Source organism: Notolepis coatsorum (assembly GCF_963971535.1).
Source record: "Notolepis coatsorum genome assembly, chromosome: 15".
NCBI lineage: Eukaryota > Metazoa > Chordata > Actinopteri > Aulopiformes > Paralepididae > Notolepis > Notolepis coatsorum.
Window position 1 is genome coordinate 18,098,171 of NC_140179.1, and position 15,291 is coordinate 18,113,461.

The window sequence follows — 15,291 nt, forward strand, 5'->3', positions numbered from 1 at the left end:
CATTGCATAGATTTTTTAATCACCCCCCCCCCCCCCCCCCCCCCCCACCCCCCCCCCCCCCCCCCCCCCCCCCACGACCCTTAAATAAAACTAACGTAGCACCGGCCCCAACAGCCACCCTTGGCTTTTACTGAAACAACGCCACTGACCACGGCCCCTAATGTGTCCCCTCCACCATTGAAAACAATATTACGCCCTTGGCGCTCAGTAACTGTTAGCTTGTTGCTATAGCTCCATGGCTAGTGTGTTCTGAGCTGTTAGCTTGTTGCTATAGCTCCATGGCCACAGTGTGTTCTGAGCTGTTAGCTTGTTGCTATAGCTCCATGGTCACAGTGTGTTCCGAGCTGTTAGCTTGTTGCTATAGCTCCATGGTCACAGTATGTTCTAAGCTGTTAGCTTGTTGCTATAGCTCCGTGGCCACTGTGTTCTGAGCTGTTGGCTTGTGTTGCTATAGCTCCATGGTCACAGTGTGTTCTGAGCTGTTAGCTTGTTGCTATAGCTCCATGGCCACAGTGTGTTCTGAGCTGTTAGCTTGTTGCTATAGCTCCATGGTCACAGTGTGTTCTGAGCTGTTAGCTTGTTGCTATAGCTCCATGGCCACAGTGTGTTCTGAGCTGTTAGCTTGTTGCTATAGCTCCATGGTCACAGTGTGTTCCGAGCTGTTAGCTTGTTGCTATAGCTCCATGGTCACAGTGTGTTCTGAGCTGTTAGCTTGCTGCTATAGCTCCATGGTCACAGTGTGTTCCGAGCTGTTAGCTTGTTGCTATAGCTCCATGGTCACAGTGTGTTCTGAGCTGTTAGCTTGTTGCTATAGCTCCATGGCCACAGTGTTCTGAGCTGTTAGCTTGTTGCTATAGCTCCATGGCCACAGTGTGTTCTGAGCTGTTAGCTTGTTGCTATAGCTCCATGGCCACAGTGTTCTGAGCTGTTAGCTTGTTGCTATAGCTCCATGGTCACAGTGTGTTCTGAGCTGTTAGCTTGTTGCTATAGCTCCATGGTCATAGTGTGTTCTGAGCTGTTAACTTGTTGCTATAGCTCCATGGCCACAGTGTTCTGAGCTGTTAGCTTGTTGCTATAGCTCCATGGCCACAGTGTTCTGAGCTGTTAGCTTGTTGCTATAGCTCCATGGTCACAGTGTGTTCTGAGCTGTTAGCTTGTTGCTATAGCTCCATGGCCACAGTGTTCTGAGCTGTTAGCTTGTTGCTATAGCTCCATGGCCACAGTGTTCTGAGCCGTTAGCTTGTTGCTATAGCTCCATGGTCACAGTGTGTTCTGAGCCGTTAGCTTGTTGCTATAGCTCCATGGCCACAGTGTTCTGAGCTGTTAGCTTGTTGCTATAGCTCCATGGCCACAGTGTTCTGAGCTGTTAGCTTGTTGCTATAGCTCCATGGTCAGTGTGTTCTGAGCTGTTAGCTTGTTGCTATAGCTCCATGGTCACAGTGTGTTCTGAGCTGTTAGCTTCTTGCTATAGCTCCATGGTCACCGAGTGTGGGGTCATCCATATGTTCCCCGGGTCCTATGTTCCCCGATTGATTGATTGATTGAACATTTTATTAATTTTTATTATTTTATTAATTATTACATTTACATTTTACATTTAGTCATTTAGCTGACGCTTTTATCCAAAGCGACTTACAAGTTCTGTACAACAAGCCATCAGGAAGGGCACAACTCTATCAGCTGAGTAACAATGTTCATCAAAGTGTTGAGTGCTACAGTGTAGGTTAGTTTATTAGGACAAGTGCATGACAGTACGGTTAGTTAGGGTTAGATATTTTTTTTTTTTTTTTTAATTCAGATAATGGTTGAAGAAGTGCGTCTTTAGTCGACGGCGAAAGATTGGACGTGTTTCGGCTGTCCTAACTGGGGTGGGTAGTTCATTCCACCATTGTGGGGCAAGGACTGAGAATAGGCGACTTCTCTTTGATGACCCTCCCGGAGCTTGGATAGGAGTAGGTCTGAGGCGGCCAGAAGATGCAGAGCGTAGGGGTCTTGAGGGTGTGTAGTTAGAGACCATTGACCGGAGGGTAGCGCGAGCGGTTCCCATTGCTGCACGGTATGCTAGGTCGAGGGCCTTGAAGCGGATTCGTGCAGCAATGGGGAGCCAGTGCAGGTCCCTAAGAAGTGGGGTGACATGGGCCGACTTCGGTAGGTTTGAGATCAGGCGGGCCGCTGCGTTCTGAATGAGTTGAAGAGGCTTAGTGGCAGTATTAATGTCCGCCTTGTTTCTAACTGGTTAAGCTTAGGCCCTCTTTCGAAGTTGGTTACGGTTAGAGTTTGGAATCAGGGCTGGTGGTCTGACTATCTATCGCTACCGGGGAACATAGGAACCGGGGAACATAGACATGCTCCCACAGTGTGTTCTGAGCTGTTAGCTTGTTGCTATAGCTACATGGCCACAGTGTGTTCTGAGCTGTTAGCTTGTTGCTATAGCTACATGGCCACAGTGTGTTCTGAGCTGTTAGCTTGTTGCTATTGACCACTTGCACAATGTGGGGGCGTCATATCCGGTTATGTCTCTAGCCCAGCAGACTTCTTCCGGTCCCATCACAACACATAGACTTTAGCAACTTTTCTCCCGTCAACAACTTTATCATCACCTTTTTCTTTTTGAATTACTTTATAAAAAAAAATTATAAGCAAACATTTGTAAAGTGTTTGTCACCGGGGTCTTTTAATGATTTTGGGCTGTATTTCATGTACAAAAGTTTACTATTAGTTAGCCACATTAGCATTTAGCTCTGCCTAAATCCAATACAACAACAGTTTACCAGATTAACAGAAAGCATCCACAAGGGAGGGAGGAGGGTGTGGGGGGGCTGATGGAGGTAGAGGATGAGAGGGAGGAGGAGGGTGGGGGGGGTTATGTAAGTAGAGGACGAGAGGGAGGAGGTGGGGGCCGGGGGGGGCTGAGGGAGGTAGAGGAGGAGGGGTGGGGGGCTGAGGGAGGTAGAGGAGGAGGGTGGGGGGCTGAGGGAGGTAGAGGAGGAGGGTGGGGGGCTGAGGGAGGTAGAGGAGGAGGGTGGGGGGCTGAGGGAGGTAGAGGAGGAGGAGGGTGGCGGGGCTGAGGGAGGTAGAGGAGGAGGGTGGGGGGCTGAGGGAGGTAGAGGAGGAGGAGGGTGGCGGGGCTGAGGGAGGTAGAGGAGGAGGGTGGGGGGGCTGAGGGAGGTAGAGGAGGAGGGTGGGGGGCTGAGGGAGGTAGAGGAGGAGGGTGGGGGGCTGAGGGAGGTAGAGGAGGAGGGTGGGGGCTGAGGGAGGTAGAGGAGGAGGGTGGGGGCTGAGGAGGTAGAGGAGGAGGGTGGGGGGCTGAGGGAGGTAGAGGAGGAGGGTGGGGGGCTGAGGGAGGTAGAGGAGGAGGGTGGGGGGCTGAGGGAGGTAGAGGAGGAGGGTGGGGGCTGAGGGAGGTAGAGGAGGAGGGTGGGGGGCTGAGGGAGGTAGAGGAGGAGGGTGGGGGGCTGAGGGAGGTAGAGGAGGAGGGTGGGGGGCTGAGGGAGGTAGAGGAGGAGGGTGGCGGGGCTGAGGGAGGTAGAGGAGGAGGGTGGGGGCTGAGGGAGGTAGAGGAGGAGGGGTGGGGGGCTGAGGGAGGTAGAGGAGGAGGGTGGGGGGCTGAGGGAGGTAGAGGAGGAGGGTGGGGGGCTGAGGGAGGTAGAGGAGGAGGGTGGGGGGCTGAGGGAGGTAGAGGAGGAGGGTGGGGGGCTGAGGGAGGTAGAGGAGGAGGGTGGCGGGGCTGAGGAGGTAGAGGAGGAGGGTGGGGGGCTGAGGGAGGTAGAGGAGGAGGGTGGGGGCTGAGGGAGGTAGAGGAGGAGGGTGGGGGGGCTGAGGGAGGTAGAGGTCGGAGGAGGGTGGGGGGCTGAGGGAGGTAGAGGAGGAGGGTGGGGGGCTGAGGGAGGTAGAGGAGGAGGGTGGGGGGGCTGAGGGAGGGTAGAGGAGGAGGGTGGGGGGGCTGAGGGAGGTAGACAGGGACCGAAACTAAAGCCCGCCGCCCGCCAGGGGTGGTCTGTTTTTACCTTTGGCGCATGACACTTAGAGGGCTGCCCGCCGTGTGGCGTGTAGACGTGTAGTTCATAACGATACTCTTGTGCGAGTACAGATTATAGCCGCTCTCGTCTTTTTTTCTCCGCCGCAAGATCGTTAAAAAACTACAAGTCCCACATTGCACTCAAGTCAACGGTCCAATCACAGTAGAGAGTGACGTGACTGGTTTCATGAGAAAGAACGCAAATGACCAATCGGAAGCTCTCATTTGGCTTGTTTACTTCCGTCTGCTCTAGTCTATATCGGACCTCCATGAGCTAACGTTACTGTTTAAACAATGACCCAGTCAACTATTCACTTTTAGTTTAATACATGACGAGGCATTGTCTAACGGTATCTAGCTGGCTAGCTACTGATAGCTGCTGATATCAACAAATGCTCCAGCAATAGTCTACTCGAGTGCATAATACCTCCGTTCCCTCGTTAGCTAGCTTAGCTAGCTCACGTTAGATCCATCTGTCCCAGTAAACTAAATTGTCTTAACGTTATCTACCGGGCTAGCAGTGGCTACAGATAGCTCCTGATATCAATGTCTTATAACATTGATTGAATGCGTATTCTAGCTGAGGGCATGTTGAATGTGATTTGACAAAAGAACCGTAACGTTAAATAGGGTCCAGCTGCATCGCCGGAGAATCCTTGCATGCTGAATGTAGGGTCTAGCTGAATATAGGGTCTAGCTGCAGGGCCGGAGAATCCTTGCTGGAGCTGGAGGCTACTCAAGTATACACACAGACAGTGGAGCTGTTTGCAGATAGCAAGCATTTTGACTTATTGCGTGGTGGCGATGTCTCGCAGATAATACAACTACAAGTATGATTATATAATATATATTTTATTTAAAAAAAAATGTATATAAAATATATATATAATATTTTTTTTTAATCAAATTTTTTTTGGCAGGTAAGAAATATGCTTGGCGGGTAGACTCTTCCCATCACCCGCCACTGGCCGGTGAGTCAAAAAGTTAATTTCGCTCCCTGGAGGTAGAGGAGGAGGGTGGGGGGCTGAGGGAGGTAGAAAGGGAGGAGGGTGGGGGGGCTGAGGGAGGTAGAGGAGGAGGGATGAGGGAGGTAGAGGAGGAGAGGGAGGAGGGTGGGGGGCTGAGGGAGGTAGAGAGGGAGGAGGGATGAGGCTGAAAATAGGTGGATGGCAAGAAATGATTTGGAGAACAAGCTCAGAGAGAAACAATGACCCACATACAGTACATGATTACTGTCTGGAGGGAGGGAGGGAGGGGGAGAGGGAGGGAGGGTGGGGGAGAGGGAGGGAGGGGGAGAGAGAGAGAGAGAGAGAGAGAGAGAGAGAGAGAGAGAGAGAGAGAGAGAGAAAGAGAGAGAGAGAAAGAGAGAAAGAGAGAGAGAGAGAGAGATAGAGAGAGAGAGAGAGAGAGAGAGAGAGGGGAGAGAGACAGAGACAGAGAGAGAGACAGAGAGAGAGAGAGAGAGACAGACAGAGAAACAGAGACAGAGAGAGAGACAGAGAGAGACAGACAGAGAGAGACCAGAGAGAGAGACAGAGAGAGAGAGGCAGAGAGAGAGAGACAGAAAGAGAGACAGACAGAGAGACAGAGAGAGAGACAGAGAGAGAGAGAGAGGTACAGAAGGAGAGATCCATGTGTGCCACTCCATTAAAAGATTACTTTGACATTTTATATTAATCGTAGCTGGTTATTTCTGCTCCGTGAAACAGTTGTCCGTTGTCAGAAAATTTATAAAATCAAGCTTGATTATCCCCCTAAAATGGCATGTTAGCATTGGCCTAGCTGTTAGCGGTGAGCTAGCTGTTAGCGGTGAGCTAGCTGTTAGCGGTGAGCTAGCTGTTAGCGGTGGCCTAGCTGTTAGCGGTGGCCTAGCTGTTAGCGGTGGCCTAGCTGTTAGCGGTGGCCTAGCTGTTAGCGGTGAGCTAGCAACTAGCCGTGTCCCATGTCTTCAGTGACGAATGCTAACACTGCTAGCATGTCTTTTATGCTAACACTGCTAGCATGTCTTTTATGCTAACACTGCTAGCATGTCTTTTATGCTAACACTGCTAGCATGTCTTTTATGCTAACACTGCTAGCATGTCTTTTATGCTAACACTGCTAGCATGTTTTCTCTGCTAACACTGCTAGCATGCCCCCCCCCTTTGGAAACTGAAGGACAAATGTAGAAACGTTCTCAGCACAACGTGACAAGGAGTAAAATAACCAATGAAACACTAAATGATGTCAAAGTATTCCTTTGGAGGCGGTAGAGACGTTGTTGTCGTTACCTGTGGCTGCCGTCTCGGGGTCTTGGCCATGGCGGTCTGCTTCTAGCCATCGGTACAAAGCTACATGGACGAGGCACATGCAGGAGAGCAGAGCAAAAGAAAAAAAACAAAAGCGCATGTCAAAACAAACGCACACACACACACACAATGCAAACTCAAGCAAATTAATCAACGCATGAGAATAATGAGTAGAAAGCATCAACAGGAAACAGTATGTCGGACAGTATGAACACACGACATGTCGGACGGTATGAACAGAACACACGACATGTCGGACAGTATGAACACACGACATGTCGGACGGTATGAACACACGACATGTCGGACAGTATGAACACACGACATGTCGGACGGTATGAACACACGACATGTCGGACAGTAACACACGACATGTCGGACAGTATGAACACACGACATGTCGGACAGGGCCTACCTGGAAGAGGTAGAGAACCTGTCACAGTGGTGTCAGGAGAACTGCCTCTCCCTGAACGTCAGCAAAACAAAAGAGATGATTGTGGACTTCAGGAGGTCGGGGGTCAAGGACTACAGCCCCCTCAGCATCGACGGGGCACCGGTTGAGAGAGTGAACAGTTTCAAGTACCTCGGAGCCCACATATCCGAGGACTTGACATGGACCACACACATTGACAGTGTTGTGAAGAAGGCACGACAACGCCTCTACTTCCTCAGGCGCCTAAGGAAGTTCCAAGTCAGTCAGAAGATCCTTAGGAACTTCTACTCATGTACAATAGAGAGCATCCTGACCGGCAACATCACCTCCTGGTTTGGGAATAGCACTGCACAAGACCGTAGCAGACTACAAAGAGTGACACGTTCAGCCGAACGCACAATTGGAGGGGGGCTTCCCACCCTCCAGAACATTTACAACAAGCGGTGCAAGGGGAAGGCTAAGAGAATTATTAAGGACTCGAGCCACCCGAACAACTGCCTCTTTGAACTGCTGCGGTCAGGCAAGCGATACCGGAGTCTTAAGGCGAGCACAGAAAGACTCAGAAGAAGCTTCTATCCCCAGGCCATCAGGCTGCTAAACGAACAATAAACACTATGCAACAACCATCAAATGCACACAGCACACACACCCACACGCACACACTCACTCAAACAAACAACACACTGCAGCACCCACTCTCCACACTTTAGATCACACAAACACACTTTACACTTTATATTTATTGATAAAGGATTTGCACTACAACTCGTACACCTACTGTAAATTGTACCTAAATTGCACCTCGTCCCATTTCTGCCTTGCACTATATAGTATTGTATATTAGTACACTGCACAGTATTGTATATTGTATGGTAACTACGTCTATTCTGCATCGAACATTGTACATATGTCTAAACTGAACACTGTGACCTCATTTTTTTTTACTTCTAATTTTACTATGTTATTTTATTTCATACTTATCTTGTCTTGCACAGTCTCTGGAGCGTAACAGTAAGAAGCATTTTGTATAAAAGTATTCTGTACTTCTGTATGACAAATATTAAAGAAACTTGAAACTTGAGAAAGTTGAGTATGAACACACGACATGTCGGACGGTATGAACACACGACATGTCGGACAGTATGAACACACGACATGTCGGACGGTATGAACACACGGCATGTCGGACGGTATGAACACACGACATGTCGGACAGTATGAACACACGGCATGTCGGACGGTATGAACACACGACATGTCGGACGGTATGAACACACAACATGTCGGACGGTATAAACACACGACATGTCGGACGGTATGAACACACCACATGGCATTCTAGAAGACGTGGCACGAGGTCTCGGCCGTCTCGAATAGCACCCGGTTAGTTTTCCATCACCAACTTCTGGCCCCTGTGGGACGAAATGGTACCGTCTCTTGTGTTTTCAATACATTTCCCAAGAGCCTCTTTGCTCCGGTGGTCTCGATTTGCTCTGTACGTGCTTTAACCCTTTCACTACCACACTACAGGTTAACCTTTCACTACCACACTACAGAAGGTTAACCTTTCACTACCACACTACAGAAGGTTAACCCTTTCACTACCACACTACAGAAGGTTAACCTTTCACTACCACACTACAGAAGGTTAACCCTTTCACTACCACACTACAGAAGGTTAACCCTTTCACTACCACACTACAGGTTAACCTTTCACTACCACACTACAGAAGGTTAACCTTTCACTACCACACGACAGAAGGCTAACCCTTTCACTACCACACTACAGACGGTTAACCTTTCACTACCACACTACAGAAGGTTAACCTTTCACTACCACACTACAGAAGGTTAACCTTTCACTACCACACTGTAGTGAAAACTGTCTGTATTGTCGCAGTGAAAGGGTTAACCATGTGGTAGTGAAAGGGTTAAAGGCGCACTGTATAGTTTTGGGAGAGAAATTGGGGCCCACGATTTGATTTACACCTTTTCAAAAGCGGATTCTAGGTGTCATTTGGTTTCTAGGTGGACATTTGGTTTCTAGATGGACATTTGGTTTGCGGTGTCTCTAAATGATTTAGCTATGATTTATGATTTACGATGCCTTTAGGAAAAAGTATCATGGCACTTCAATAATTTCTGGGTCATTATGGGATGGTGGTAGTGACACAGTGCAATGCCCCCAAGGGAAGGCAAAGCAGGCCAACAAGTCGCACAACTCAACTCTATCTTCCAAATACCCCTCCCCCCTCTCTCTCTGTATGAGAGAGGCCAATGCACAGGCATGATAATGTTATGCGTGTACAGACAATGTGAAAATAAGCCTGTTCAGAGCCTATTGTACTCCGTTTTATACTGCACACCTCTGGTGTAATGATAGCACAGCAAAAATAAAAAATAAACTGCAGGTAGAATATAATGATGCATTTAGGATCCTCCTTAAGCTCCCAAGACGAACTAGTGCAAGCCATTTATTTGTGACTACAAATGTCCCCACCTTCCATGCTCTGCTGAGGAACTTGATATTTAAATTTATGTGTCGACTATTAGAGTAAAAAAAACTGGATAATAGGTGCCATTACTGTGATGTCAAACAAGTACAAGGTGGTACTCTGATTTGTGGAATCGATGCCTTTATGTATTTGAATCTATGTTGTTGGCCTTGTTTCTTTTCATCTCTCTTTCTCTCTCTTACGCTCTGCTGTCTCTCACACAGACACACAGACACACAGAGACACACACACACACAGACACACACACAGCAGGGGACTGGTCTTCCCAGATTAGGGGGACAATACCTCATCTTTCTCAGGCCCTGTCCACACGAGAGTTTGGATTTAATATGACCGAAGTTTGAAAAAATAAAACTCCGTCCACACGGTGAACACAGGTGGACAACCGTGTATAACTGCGTACTCACGGGCAGAGCTGGAACCCAGCAACCGATACATTTAGTACAATGTAATACAATGCCAAAGCAGTAGGCGGTCTGCCGTGAACATGGGGAATAATTGCGACAGCTCTGCTGTAAACACTGGGAATAACCTCGGTTGCTATGCCCACACGCAACTGCAAAACCGCACAACTCCACCCTGGCCACCGGTTTCAAAAGACCGCGGTTGCAGTGTAGCAAATCCCCGGTTGTGTGTGGCCGAACAGTGCAACTGCGCACATACAATCACGGTTACATTAAACCCAGCGTTCGTGTGGACGGGGCCTCACATTGGTAGTAGACTAGACTCCTAAAATAGAGTGAGAACAGCACGTTGTGTTCTAGTGTGTGTGTGTGTGTGCGTGCACGTGTGTGTGTGTAGGACTACAGGATGAGACGCCAGGAATGGGACGACAGCCCTAACTATATCCGTGTGTGTGTGTATGTGTGTGTGTATGTATGTGTGTGTGTATGTATGTGTGTGTGTATGTATGTGTGTGTATATGTGTGTGTGTGTGTGTGTGCGTGTGTGTGTGTGTGCGTGTGTGTGTGTGCATGCATGCGTTAACCCTATGACAGATCCTGTGGACAACAGCACTTTAAGTGAGTTTTATCAACTCACTCTTGCGTTGGGTCACTTCACACACACACACACACACACATACACACACACACACACATACACACACACACACACACACCTCAGTATCTCTCTGTATCAGTGTTATGTAACGGTACGGTGCTTCTAAAGTCTGGTCTCTGCCATGCAGCCCTGACTGTGTCCACAGAGTGAACGGTTGATAACGGTCTGGAATAACCACAGAAATGCCCCCCCCCCCCCCCCTACCTCAAAGATCTCCTCGCCCCAGAACCCTCCACCCATAACCTTCGCTCCGCCAACACAAACCGCCTGCTTCCCACCAGGACCAAGCTCCGCACCATGGGTGACCGGGCTTTCTGCTCGGCTGCTCCTCGCCTGTGGAATGCCCTCCTTGACTACCTCAGAGCACCACAGACTAGGGCTGGGCGATAAAACGATAACGATAATTATCGTGATATATTTTTATAATCGATATCGATCAATAATAAAAAAAAATCTATATAATTTTTTGTTTTTTTTTGTGACCTGCAACAGGGCAGTTTTAAAACCAGAGACAGTGGACAGACTTGTCTTTCTTGCCTGCAACTTAAAGTAATGGCTTTGCTTGTCCAAATGACAATACTGACCAAATTGAGATTTATTTTTCTCTTGTCCATTTATTTTGTTTGCTTTCTAATTTAAAATACAGTTTGAAACCGTCTGTACACAGTAGGCTATGTGTGCTAGCAGAGCTAGTCTCCAGTCGCGAATTACGGTCCACCAAAACAGCGCCAAAAGATAGAAAAGAAACTAGCAGAGCCAGAACTGTTCAACTCCCCTGGAGCCACAGCCAGCAGAGAAGCCGGTTTACTTTAGCTTTCAAACCAGCTGCAGCCTGAGAACTGGAGTGTGAGGGGCTGTAACACTAAAGATGGCGGCAACGACAAATAATTGCTGCAAAAGAAACATACATCTGTTAAAAAAAAATATATTTTTTTTTAAATACTTATAACAATATCGATAATTATCCATATCGAGTGATATGATAACATTATCTTATTACATGGCGTTTTAACATTCGCCGAAATGCTTGATTGTGATTGGTCAATAGCCCCCGACAGCGGTGAATTCTTTTTCGATAACCACCTGTGATTATTGTTTTTCGCAGCTGGAGTAATCAAGCCCACTGACACACACTGTTTCAGCTGCTCAGCATATGCACAGCTGTAATAAGCGGGGAGCAATCAAGCATTTAGATTGCAGTCATGAAAGCTGCTCAGCATATGCACAGCTGCATTCAGTCATCAGTGCAAGCTGCCGGCGATGACAGCGGGAGCGACAGAACAGAACTGCGTCTGCATTTGATCTCGTAAAATGAATTAGGTATATTGTTAGTAAGTTAGCCATGTAATAAGCGGGATAATGTATAGCCTATACTCGGTCATTGTAGCAAAATAATTGACCTTCACTGACGATTAAAACACCTCGGCGAGGCGCCTCTGTATTTTAAACTCCGTGTCGGTCAATTATTTTGCGACAATGACCTCGTAGCTATACATTATCCCTTACATATCGTTATCGTGATATCATTTTTGGACATATCGCCCAGCCCTACCAGACCACTGCTTTCTTTAAAAGAGGACTTAAAACATACCTCTTCACGAAAGCCTTCCCTTAGTTTTAACCTTTTTATACATGCCTTGTGTGTTTTATCCCTTTTTAATGCTTTTATGCCTTGTTTTTTAATTGCCTATGTTTTTTAAAGTCTGTTTCTACCCTGTAGCACTCTGAGATTTGGTTTCCAAATGTAGAGTGCACTATAAATTGAATGTATTATTATTATTATTATTATTATTATTATTATTATTATTATTATTATTATTATTATTATTATTATTATTATAACAACTCCACCTGTCCTCCCAAAATATGGATGTTCTTTTAAAAAGGAACACGCCAACATTATGGGAAGTGCAATTCCTCTCCTCCTCCAGAGTCAGACGAGAAGATAGATACCAGTCTCCTCTCTGTGCGTTCAGTAGAAAGCTATCTGGCTGCAAGCTAGCCTAGCTTAGTGCAAATGAATTGCAGCAGATATGGACCCGCTAGACAAGCTGTTGGCCAAAAACACCTCTCCCGTAGGTTTAAGATAGACTAGTGGTCCGTATTAATACACCTTGTTATGAGCCTTGTTTTTAACCGTTTCACTACCACACTACAGACGGTTAACTCTTTCACTACCACACTACAGATGGTTAACCCAACCAACCACGCATACACAGTACTTTTGTTGTTTATATTATACTTTTTTATTATTTTTGTGTGTGTGTGTTGCTTCACGTGAGCTCTGGAACCATCCGCGACCAGCACTCCTTGCTCACTAATGGGATTATAGTCAGATTAACACACACAAATATACATAAACAAATCTAAATGGTATCTATGTGGAATATGGTCTCATCTCATGTAGCCACACCTCTTTCCACAATATTCACATTACAGACACAGCTGGGGACAGACACACACACATGCACACACACACACACACAGCTGGGGACAGACACACACACACACCAGCTTGGGACAGACACACACTCACACAGTTGGGGACAGACACACACACTCACACACACACACAGTTGGGGACACACACACACACACAGCTGGGGACAGACACACACACACACACACACACAGTTGGGGACAGACACACACACACACAGTTGGGGACAGACACACACACACACTCACACAGTTGGGGACAGACACACACACACTCACAGCTGGGGACAGACACACACAGTTGGGGACAGACACACACACACACTCACACAGTTGGGGACAGAGTACAGACACACACACACTCACACAGCTGGGGACAGACACACACACACACTCACACAGCTGGGGACAGACACACACTCGCACACTAATGAGGAGAAAAAGGACAAAGCATCAGCAAGTCAGACTGTCTGCAGCAAAATCCCAAACAAACAATGTCTCCAGATTCTCTCTCTCTCTCATATAGTACATTATGCACAAACACAGTTAAAAGATTCTTATTTCCAATTGTTGGAAAGCTTCCGTTTAGTTCCACAACTTAAAATCCCCTCTTTTCTTCCAAAGCTCCTCTCCTCATGCCTCCTCTCCTCCCCCCTCCCCTCTCCCCCTCCTCTCCTCTCCTCTCCTCATGCCTCCTCTCCTCCCCCCTCCCCTCTCCCCCTCCTCCTCTCCCCCTCTCCTCTGCTCTCCCCCCCCAGCAACCCTCCACACATGAATTGCAAAACAGCCGACACAACAGAGACTCAACAGCTTGAGAACAACAGATCAATGTCTCTTTCAGACACACACACACACGCACACACAGAGAGCCATATGAAATCGGTTTAATTTTTTTCCAAATTCAAATATATTTTTTCCCAAATTCCGTTTTAATATTTCAAAATTCTGTATTTTACGCTCGTTTTACCATCAGACATAGTGTTACAAAGGATCAGATTAAACCGAATATATATATTTATTTATTGATATATATTGCATAGTATTTGTATATCGTTTGATATCCCTTGTATATTCCTTGTACATATACACGGAATATCCCTTTAGCCCAGACCATAATAGTTCATTCTCCTATTGGACAGCGGTCCACCGGCGCCAGGGACCGGCCTCCGGAGTCAGGTTCAAAGTCACCGTCAAGACGTGTCTGGACATGCCCGGCCTTGCCCAGGGATACGCGACAGAAATGAGATTGGTACTAGTTTTCAAATAATATTGTGACAAAATAAAAATGCACACAAAATAAAAATACACATTTCAAGTGTAAACAATAGTTCAAGTTTCTTTAATAGTTGTCATACAGAAGTACAGAATACTTTTATACAAAATGCTTCTTACTGTTACTGTAACTGAGGGGTACAATTCCCTGACTGTATTAATCAAGTATTGATATCATTAAATCACTACCGTCTTGTACATTACTGGCCAATACCGTACAAAGGTATATTAGATGACAACACTTCCACAATAACAGGTTTCCACTCAAATACTCATTTAGAATATTTATTACATCAAAATAGTATTACATTATATACTTTGTTCACTTTAGATGCGCTTATAAGGCAAAGAATGTGCAGGCAAATCAATAATGAATATTAAGTAATTAGATCTAGGGATATTCTGGGAAGGGGGGGTGTACTACCGGTTGTAAGCCAGCAGGGGGGGGCAATGCTCTATGAAAGTCAATGGTCCACGGAGGCGATATCACCCTTGTGTCAGCGGGGAATGCAGCCTGGTCCCAGGGTGCGTGCCGCGTAGGTGAAAGCCGTGGAGTCTCTGGTACGACAGAGACGGGCTTGAGTGATGTCTTCACGGGCAGGTGTAGATCCCACAGTAGCAGCGGGGTAGGCGGTTCTCTGCTCCAGCAGCTTGGTCAAAGCAATGAAGAATAATAATCCTTGCCGGAAAGTGGCACTGCTGGCGGGGTGTAAATCCTCCGTGGTGCGCGGTAGTCCACGGTTGAACTTGACGTTACTACTATCCTATTAGCACGCGGAATAAGTGCTCTATGTAGACGCACAATTACTCACTTCACGTGGTCTTTGACTCGTAATGAAGGCTTTACTAATAAATAGAGAACGATACGTTAAACCAACGTACTAGGATAACACAAGGCTCTATCTTGGGGCAATGCGAGCCCTACTCTGCACCACACGTTGCGTAGTGGGTGAGGCTTTACTCGGTAACTGAACCAGACTGAACTGAAGGCGAACTGAAAAAGGAAGTTCTGTATTTGCTGGTCATATTTATACGTACGGTGGACAAATAGTGCCGTTCGTATTTTGGTAGCCGTATTCATGGGCAGAAGCGGGCATGTTAAGACAAGGCCTAACAAAAATAATGGTTGGTTTCAGGTTGCCGACCGACCCTGCCGATTTAGGTGCGACCCAATATATTTTATGAGTTTTTAAAAAAAATTATATATTAAAAATTATATATTAAAAAAAAATCTGATTTTTTTTTTTTTTTTTTTTTTTTTTA

General features: G+C 46.9%; 1 protein-coding gene across 3 annotated transcripts in view; it reads right to left on the minus strand.

Moving 5' to 3' along the window:
• Positions 1 to 15,291, minus strand: part of dennd5b (DENN/MADD domain containing 5B) — a 148,422-nt gene that overhangs the window by 64,850 nt on the left and 68,281 nt on the right. For 2 of the 3 annotated variants that reach the window (XM_084330273.1, XM_084330275.1), the window contains exon 2: positions 6,289 to 6,348. The exons of the other annotated variant lie outside the window; for it this stretch is intronic. In XM_084330273.1, the coding sequence (XP_084186399.1) occupies positions 6,289 to 6,348 (60 nt within the window). The remainder of the gene's footprint in view (positions 1 to 6,288; positions 6,349 to 15,291) is intronic. 3 annotated transcript variants of the gene reach the window in all.